Source organism: Periplaneta americana, chromosome 4, assembly GCF_040183065.1.
Source record: "Periplaneta americana isolate PAMFEO1 chromosome 4, P.americana_PAMFEO1_priV1, whole genome shotgun sequence".
Lineage (NCBI taxonomy): Eukaryota > Metazoa > Arthropoda > Insecta > Blattodea > Blattidae > Periplaneta > Periplaneta americana.
The window spans coordinates 203,542,141-203,552,348 of record NC_091120.1 but is presented as its reverse complement, the minus strand read 5'-3'; the positions used below and the strand labels follow the sequence as shown (position 1 = coordinate 203,552,348).

The 10,208-nt window shown below is 36.0% G+C and overlaps 1 protein-coding gene across 1 annotated transcript; it reads left to right on the top strand.

The window, feature by feature from the left end:
* Positions 1 to 28: 28 nt before the first annotated feature.
* On the top strand, positions 29 to 8,108 carry LOC138698650 (zinc finger protein 501-like). Its single transcript, XM_069824784.1, has 4 exons — positions 29 to 536; positions 2,556 to 2,690; positions 3,606 to 3,688; positions 5,962 to 8,108. Exons 1-4 carry the CDS (start codon positions 444 to 446, stop codon positions 6,776 to 6,778), a joined length of 1,128 nt encoding a protein of 375 aa, XP_069680885.1. The 5' UTR covers positions 29 to 443; the 3' UTR covers positions 6,779 to 8,108.
* Positions 8,109 to 10,208: the final 2,100 nt, after the last annotated feature.

Sequence of the window (10,208 nt, the reverse complement as noted above, 5' to 3'; positions counted from 1 at the left end):
ATGCCGTGTGTCGTGTATACAATAGCTAGTGAATAACCGTAGTGAAAATACGTATAATTTTATCGTCTCTTATTTTTTTACAAATAATTTTGTTGTTTCTCATGTTATACAGCCTGACTAAGGGAATGCTGACAGTTACATATTTATCTTATGAAACACTGCGTATTTAGTGCTTAGAGTTGTTGCTACATTAGTTAGATGTTATTTTCTAATGCCAGGCGTTAGATGTAATAGGCATAATAAGTTACCATATAAAAAAAATTTAAAGACTGTTGGTTCGAAAAAGCATACGCATATTTTACTCCCAGAGGCCATCAATCACAAAAAAGACATCACTCTACGCCAATAGTGCGATACAGATAATTTTCAGAGTTGTCGGTGTAAAAGTTCTTAACAAATACTTCAACATCTCAAATAGACGTAAATTTCTGTCTTCAGTAAAGATGGATCCGATCAAGACAGAACCGGACACCGATCCCTTGGCTATTGAAACGAGAGACGATACCGGTATAGAAGAGAAAAATCCTTTACTAGAGGTAAATCAGAAACCATTCAACAGTATTTATTTTTCTATCTGGGCCTACTAATTAAATGCCCGTAAGTTCAGTGCCAATGGATCGTAAAGTAGGTACGTTAAACCAAAAGTCCCGGGTTCGATACCTGGCCCCGGAACAATTTTTCCCTCGAAATTATTCAACTCAAGTTTACAGGGAGTTATACCTGAAGGCTTGATTTGCATAATACACGTCACTGTTCGTTAACAGAGAACCACAATTTAAGTCACACAGAGTTAGTGTGCACACAACATTGGTTACTTGACGGTTGTCAGCCCACTTTGAGGTCTGTGGATATAGAGGGAAAAATTGGATCGGTGTCGGGTAGAGTTCCCGGGTAGCTCAGTTGGTAGAGCGTTGGTAAGTTAAACCAAAGGTCCCGGGTTCGATACCTGGCCCCGGAACAATTTTTCCCTCGAAATTATTCAAATCAACTTTACAGGGAGCTATACCTGAAAGCTTGATTTGCATAATACACGTCACTGTTCGTTAACAGAAAACCACAATTTAAGTTACACAGAGTTAGTGTGCACTCAACGATGGTTGCTTGACGGTTGTCAGCCCACTTTGAGGTCTGGATCGGTGTCGGGTAGAGTTCCCGGGTAGCTCAGTTGGTAGAGCGTTGGTACGTTAAACCAAAGGTCCCGGGTTCGATACCTGGCCCCGGAACAATTTTTCCCTCGAAATTATTCAAATCAACTTTACAGGGAGTTATACCTGAAAGCTTGATTTGTATAGGTACTACAGGTTTGTAATTGTGTCTCTTACATAAGTTTCCTAATGAGATGCATATACTGTACATTAAGCCTAACTTTAAAGTTCAGGGCACAGAATCTGTTGGCTGAAGATGCTATAATCACTAACCCAACGTCATCTTCCGCTATACCTACTCTTGTGCTCTCATTGAGTTCACCATTACTCTAATTTCTTCGCAATTCCTGCGTAATAACTGGACCTCAATAAACATGCTGCGTTCTACAGTGTGGTAAATTCCTAAATTTTCTGCTGTCAGTAGGCCAAATCTCACACCTGAAAGAGTTGACGATGTAGGCTAGCAAATAGAGCAATCAAAGGATGCAGCACATGCCTTCTGGCATTGCCTATCTTTGCTAAGTCTTTGCCACAAGATTTGCAGTATCATAACTTTTTATCTATGCGACAGAATTGTGTTCTATACACCCTGAATTAGCCTGTCAAAACTCTTGTTCTCATACCACTAGCAGGAATGGTTTACAATATGAAATCCATATTTTGCCTGTCTCTTCTAATGATTGGTCACATTTCACCTTTCATTTTTTAAACTACAGTAAAAATCTGTCTATGGTGGAACCTTTTTAAGAAGGAAACCTGTTGTTATGGAAACAACATCTAAGAATAGATTGATTTTATACATGAAAACGATTTCGATAGGCCAGAAACTTCCGTAATGCGGAAAAGAAATGGTTTTAAACAATCATTGGTTGGTTATTTCTTGAATAAAACGGAAATTTATTTTTAAGTTAATGACGCAATTACAAAGAAGGCATTGCAGAGTAGGCCTACACATTTTTCCTATGTAGTCAGTACATCAGTATAATTTTGTGTAAATTGCGTACAGGTGCTGATTTTAAGTGTGCAGTGTGTTAATTTTATTTTAAATAAAATTTACTAAGAAAGTAGAGCAAGGTGATCCATTTGCAGCATCATTAACCATTAGTAGAATGAGATGAGTTCTGTTAGGTCTTCTGAATAGGTATTAGCCATAAAAATTCTTATTTATATGTGCTTAAGTTGTTTTTGCAGGTTCCTTAAATTACATGAAAATTAAGCAACCTTTTATAAGAAGGAAACCTACCAAGATGGAAATTTTCTACAGAACCATCATGTTTTGTCAGACTGGTTTTACTGTAGTTTCTTGCCTGCACTGTAAATACACAGGATGCAGACTGTAACACATGAAATGAACCTGTAAACAACTACAGTAAATCACGAACATAAGGTTTCTACATTTACGTCTTACAGGAAGTGAACTTCTTCAAGTCGCATACAGCTGGTATAAAAGTGGAATGTATGGACTCCAGCTATGATCTCGCATGGGACGTGAAGCCTGAGACGCCAGAGATGATTTCATGTAATTCTCTGAAACTTGAACCTGAGGTGAGTGGCATTTATTGATTGATTCTTCTTCTTCCCTAGTATTCAGTTTCAGTTTATTATAGGCTTCAACTGTACAGAATTTCTCTTATAATGTTACAGTAGTGCATGATAAAAGCTTTAAGGGAGGAGATGGGTGAAATTGTAGACATTTGTCGATAAGAAACCCATTTTCTCTTTTTTTCTTCTTCTTCTTCTGTAAAAAATAACCAGTGACATTTTATTAATATGATGGTCGAAATTTATCAACAGTAATCTCACTAGAAGTTTATCACTTCCCTAGTATTTGTTTTTTTGCCAACATTTCAAACTGCAAATTCTTTACGGTATTATAAAACAAGTTGCGAGCTGTGAAAAACTGAATATGTGAGCTCGAAGCTGTTGGCCACTTGTCTCACTACTCACATTCGAACAAATTTCATACTAAGAAGTTGAAATTTTTCCTGCATGTTCTGAGAAGTATGGTTAACGAAACTACAGAACCTTCTTCTTTTTCTTCTTCTTCTTTTAATAAAGTAAGTATTTTAAAAATTAAAGAATAAAATATACTATGGAGACACTAAAAAAAATTAAATTTTTTAAACGGACTGGATTAACTTTTTTCAGGTCACTCATTCATTGAAAATTCAAATTACAATGCCTGTAACTTATATTCTGTGGGAGTAGATATATTTTGAAAAAAGTCAAAATTTAAAAAAATATATATAATAATAATAATAATAATAATAATAATAATAATAATATTCTAACTGAAGAACTATTAAACTGATGCTAATGAAATTTGGAAGCATTAATACTAACAAGAGGTTACTGCACAAAAAAAATCGAACTTAAAAAAATGTCCAATGTTTGAAGACTGTTCCTCTCTTTTGTTTTCAAGTATTTATTGGCTCTGTTTCATTTATTCTTCTTTTCTAGGAAGATTCGTGCGACATGAACAGAGTGAAAGAGGATCTGGAGCTAGAAATAACAACAGAAGAGGATGAAGTCTTACCTGACAGGTAATCGTCATGAAGGAATTTTCATTTCAGTTTTTTTTCTTTTTAATGCTTCAGTTTAAGCATTACGAAAGTATAACTGTGAACTGTGCAAGAGGGCAGAACTGAGGATATAATCAACGAATGTATATTTCTTTTGATTACTTATAATAAACCAATTAACAAGCCCTTTAAAGGATATACTCAAGTGAAATTTGAATTTTCTTAACCATTTGAGCTAGATCTTTGAAAACTTTGTGTCTATATCATACTTACAAATGGCTTTTAAGGAACCCGAAGGTTCATTGCCACCCTCACATAAGCCCGCCATCGGTCCCTATCCTGTGCAAGATTAATCTGTTCCCTACCATCATATCCCACCTCCCTCAAATATTATCCTCCCATCTACGTCTCGGCCTCCCTAAAGGTCTTTTTCCCTCCAGCCTCCCAACTAACACTTTATATGCATTTCTGGATTCGCCCATACATGCTACATGTCCTGCCCATCTCAAACGTCTGGATTTAATGTTCCTAATTATGTCAGGTGAAGAATACAATGCGTGCAGTTCTGTGTTGTGTAACTTTCTCCATTCTCCTGTAACTTCATCCCTCTTAGCCCCAAATATTTTCCTAAGAACCTTATTCTCAAAAACCCTCACTCTCTGTTCCTCTCTCAAAGTGAGAGTCCAAGTTTCACAAACATACAGAACAACCAGTAATATAACTGTTTTATAAATTCTAACTTTCAGATTTTTTGACAACAGACTAGATGACAAAAGCTTCTCAACAGAATAATAACACGCATTTCCCATATTTATTCTGTGTTTAATTTTCTATATCATGCTGCATATAAATAGCCTCTGTATAAAATTTCATTTCACTCGGTCCAAAATTTTATGAATCATTAACAGTTATGTAAACTTGTAAATCCATTGATGAGTAGATTAAACATAACCATCATCAGCACGATATACATATGGAAGGAAATCGGTATAGTAAAATAATGATGAATCCACTGTATCACCACTATGGATCTCCTAAAAGATTAACCAAATCCCAAAAGATTCTTATTAAAACATTCTTAGTCAGACACTTGTGATGTCCTATTTTGATTATTACAATTCCTTGCTGACAAATGTAACCCTTAACCTAGCTGGGAGATTGCAGTGTGCTCATAATGTGTATATAAGATTCATCTGCAATATGCGCAAATTTGATTGTGTAACACCATCCCTCGAACTTCTATCATGGGAACGAAGAATCATGCATTCAATGACACTGCTATTTAAACTCTTGCATATCTCTACACCTACTTACTTAGTGGCATGTTTTCAGTTTCACAACAGTACAGAATCAGAATCAAACATTTCTTTCTATCCCTCATCACAGAACGTCATTATATCCATCCTCCTATACAGTATCATTATCTTGTCTTTGGAATTCTCTACCCAGTGACATCAGGGATTGCCAGACACTATCAAAATTTTTTTCTTCTTTGGTTACAGGACCGAGTGCCCACTTAAGCCAAGACAGTGCACATTTGTTAGTTGTTGCGCTACTTTAGAGATTCTCTGTACATTTCTTTTGGAATGAAATGTCATGTTTACAGACTTTTTATAAAATAATGTGACCTCAGAACATTTATTTATTTATTCATTCTGGTGTAGTTACGGCCATCAGGCCTTCTCTTCCACAACACCAGGAATACAAATGCAATAATAGAAATAAACAGAAAAAAATACATTATATACAAAATACAACTACACAAAAAATAAAGAGAGAGAAAAAAAACACTATAAACAAAGTAAAGACACACAAAAATATACACAGGTTGCAGTCACACAAACTTTAAATGAGTGATTAAGTATCATAATTAACTGTATCCTAACTAATTAACATAAACAAGAAACTTGCAATTTTAATCTAGATTAAAAAAGAAAAAGAAAAAAAAAACACAAATCAATACTTCTAGCAATACCTAAACACATTAACTAAGACAAAATTTTCCAATTTAATTTTGAATTGTGATAAAGTCCGGCAGTCCCTGACGTCATTAGGTAACGAATTCCAGAGGCGAGGTATTTCTACAGTATAGGAAGATGAGTATAAAGACGTTCTATGATGAGGGATAGAAAGAAGTGCTTGATGTCGGTTTCGAAGAGTTGTAAGAAATTGAAAGCGCGATAACAGATAATTCGGAGTAGAAGTATGCATGATTCCAAACAGAAGAGACAGTGAATGTATTGTTCTTCGTTTCTTCAGACGCACCCATGAAAGTAACATTTATTTTTGTGCAGAGACAAGGAGCAGTTCTGTCACCCTGTTCGAGACATCCACACCAATGAAGTATCTGGTAGGAGAATACAACACCATAGGATGCAACTGCAAGAGAGACCAGCCATTCAGCACCGTACTGAAGATTGTGTTCAGCTAGAAAAACCGAAGTCCAGAAAGACTTTTCAGTGTGATACATGCAGTAAATGTTTCACAACCAAAGCTGACATGAAGCTACACTTTCGCTGCCACATAGATAAAAACTGCAAATCTTGTGGTAAAGACTTAGCAAAGGTAGGCAATGCCAAAAGCCACGTGTGCAATCACAAACGTGCCAGATCTTGGAAATGCAATGTGTGTGGGGAGATTTTCCAGTCACCGCAATCTGGAAAGAAACACTTACTGCTTCATAATGTTAAGAAGTCGCTGGACAGTCCGACGAAAAGTCTGGTGGCCGATACAGAGGAGAAAAAGTGTAAATGCGACATTTGCGGCAAAGATTTCACAAATTCAAGATCATTCAAAATGCACTTACGTATACATACAGGTAAGAAACCAAAATGTAACATATGTGGAAGATTACTGTCTTCTAATTACACCCTGAAGGCCCACATTCGAATACACATGGGTGACAGACCGTTCAAATGTGAAGTTTGTGAGAAGAGCTTCTCCACGCCTGGGACTCTCAAAAAACACAAGCGTATAGTACACACGGGGCAGAAGATCTTCGAATGCATCATTTGTGGGAAGACTCTTCCAACACAGCTTGCTGTCAGAGTCCACAAACGTACACATATAGGCGAGAATTCAACTATTGTAATTTTCCCCAAAACGACCTAATTTCTGTAGTTCAGACATTTGCTATTCACCTCTCTGAACTCACTGAAATGTGACATGCTTATACATGGTGAACAGGGGCGTCATGTGGTGGAGACAGGGCAGGGCAACTGCCCCCCCCCGAAATTACGATTAAAAAAAATAATCCAATAGTACTACTGCAGTAAAGAAAAAAATATATGCGAACTGTACCTTTAATATGCGATTGCTTTGACTAAACAGTTTACGATTTATGAGACATAACCTAAAAATGTATTTTGTTTGATCACGTGAAATGATAGTACGAATTCCGAAAACAGAATACAATTCTGAAATGTATACAGTACCTACTTAAAATACATACATTCTACCATGTATTTCTTCTCGTAGCTATTTTAATAAACATTTGAACACTAATAAATATATTTCTATCATGTTTCATATAAAGTATATTATAAGTTATATCTTATTTAATTACACTTACCTGAATAGTGTTGAATTGGAATCACAACGCAACACAACTGAATTATGTACTGGTATTGATATTAAAACCGGTATTACTAATTAATTATTAATTACGTTCAAATTTCACAAGCTTAGAGACTTCCATTTCATTACCTTTACTGCAAACCAAAATTATTGCTGCCAACTTAACAGTTATAAAATAACTGTCAGTTGTCGTATTTGTCAGTACTCGAAATTCGAAATAAAATTGATAAAAGAACATGGAGAAACTTTAGACCATTTCCCACTGATATCCGCCATGTTGCCTTTTCTTGTGTTACCAACAGAAGCAACTATACCATGTCAATTTCAAATTAATGTAGGCCGTGGAAAAAATTCCTGTACTTCACCTATCATTATTTGTTATCAGATTATTCGAATGAAAACAAGCTCTAAAAGCCTTAACAAACCAAACCTAATCTTTGTCATATTAACCAACGTTTCCTACTGAATTTAGTATTTAGAGGATTATTACGTATTAGCATTACTTTTGACGAGTTGTTTATGTTGGCGACATTGATTATATACAATTGTGTACAAAAATGGCGTAACTGCAGTAATGGGAAATGGTCTAAGGAATACCCGAAATTCGCTATAATCCACTAGCATATGTAGTAATAGGGGTAAAATGGTTACGTTTCACCCTTGGGGTATTAAGTAGGCTGATCCAGACTATACCTTGGCACCACCTGGCCTAAAAAAAATAGTGCCCTGGTGCTACCAGATCTGATATACACCCCTGCTCATATCTTAAAGCATGCATTATGCAAGAATTTATCCCTAAAGAAGACAAAACATGCAAATATGCATGGAAGAAAGTATATTTCGACCCACTAAGCCATGAAACGAATATTTACAAAGTTTGAGAAGTGAAGCAAGCATATATATATATACAGTAGCGGGCAAAAGTTTAGAGCACCCCTGTTTAAAAACATATTATTTAACATTATTGCACCACAATTTTTATGGGCAATTGTGAGATTGTGTAGTTGTAGAGGATAGCCATACAAGCATTTTAAGAGTTCTTGGGACTTGTTAGCTTTTTTTTCTTGAGTTATGACAATTTTATGTTTCTTTACATTTCTACATTTTTAATCCAATTCCGATTTTTCAAGACATTAAAATGTGTGTCTTAATGTTCGTTTATTGGTTTCAAGGTGCACCAATAAACACATTTTAATAAAAAAAATATTCAAAACTTTATTAGATCAAAAATGTGCAAGCCATCAATTGAAAATGATGTTTTTTAAGGTCACAAGTCGCAAGTCCAGATATTGTATGTCCTGGTTTTCGGAGAAGAATATACCGCTGTTGCCCTGGCCTGCTAGATCTCCGGACTTGAATGTAATAGTAAACGCCTGGAATGAAATGGAAAGGATCCTGCAATGTAAGACCATGCCAAGCCTACAAAACCTCAAGCTGGAACTGGCAGCTGCATGGAGACAACTTGGAGAATCAGATTATTGTGAAAACTTGTGCAATCAATGCCTAACAGGTTGTGAGAGTGTTACAAAGCCAAAGTGGTGCAACCAAGTACTAAAGTGACCTGTGTTTTGTAAAATGTGAGCTAGATCTTTAGTTTTTTAATAAATACGTGTGTTTTTTCAGCCCTGAATTCATTGTTTTTTGTGTCTGGCTTGTATATTTCGCGAAATATGCTAATTTTAGTATTTTTTCTATATAAATTCATGTCGTCTAAAAACCCATGTGTCCATATCTAGAACAATTTTTTGTGGGTGAAATGGCAGAGGATATATTAAAAATTGCGAAATTTCAAAAAACATAAAAATAAACATATTTCCTAAACAAAAGCTAACAATAAGTTCAAAATTGCATCTAAGTCATAATTTCAGTAGTATTTGATAAATATAGAAGCAACAATTAACTCCAGAAAAATCTGTTGAAGTAGCAACAAATTATTCAATTTTAAAAGTGGGTGCTCTAAACTTTTGCCCGCTACTGTATATATAAAAAAAAAACATGCATTTGCATGGAAATCCTGTCTCTAATTATTATGTATATTTGTTAACTTTGGGATGTAATACTAGTTTTGTATGCTGACAGAAAAGAAGAACAAAAAAACAATAAGATATTGGACCACATTCCTGTGTTTGTGGGATGATCCCATAAAGGGGATGCCCAACATGTTGAATAGTGGATGCAAAAGGGTATCTGTCGGATACAGGGGGGAGAGCCATTAATCCTTCCCATTGAAGGCTTTAAGGAACCAACCTGGACAAATACCCAATGTCCCATCCCTACCTTCCCGTGGTGCAGCTGTTAGTAAGCATAATTTTACGAGCTGAACTAAAGGGAGGGGCTACTCATCAATTAGCACTGGTCAGCTTGATGAATTAATGACTGAATTTGGTATAATTTTCCTCTATCCAATAACTAATTCCCTCTTTACCCTTTCCTATCCAGTCCTCTGACTGAACTCTTACTTTCTTCGACCCCGACGGCATTAGAGCATTCGAGGCCTAGGGGTTCATTTCACTTTCCTTCCTCCTCTTTCTACTTTTCTGTTCCTAGTGCTGACCTGCTATGGCACTAAAATCGTCCTCCAGTGGCTTAAGGAGGGAAAGCTGGTGATCAACAAGATCTCCCAGCTAGGTCCAATGGACCCGTCAACCAACAGCAGGTGTGGTCCTCCAGACATTCTGGGGGTTGTGTGTGAATGAAGTAGCCACCAAAATCAGCTACAACTTGCCATTTTCACTCCAATATGAAATGAGTACCATTAAGGTAAAATTCTCCAGAGGTAAAATAGCCCTCCAATCAGATCTCCAGGCGGGGACTACTTTAATGGTACAGAATCAACTAAACATCTTAGAATGGAATGCTGGCGGTATAACAATCTTTGAAAAATATTGGAGTGCAAGAGGTCAAATGACTTTATTGTCAAACGCCTGGCATTAGAAAACAACAAACAAACAACAACATGTTGAAT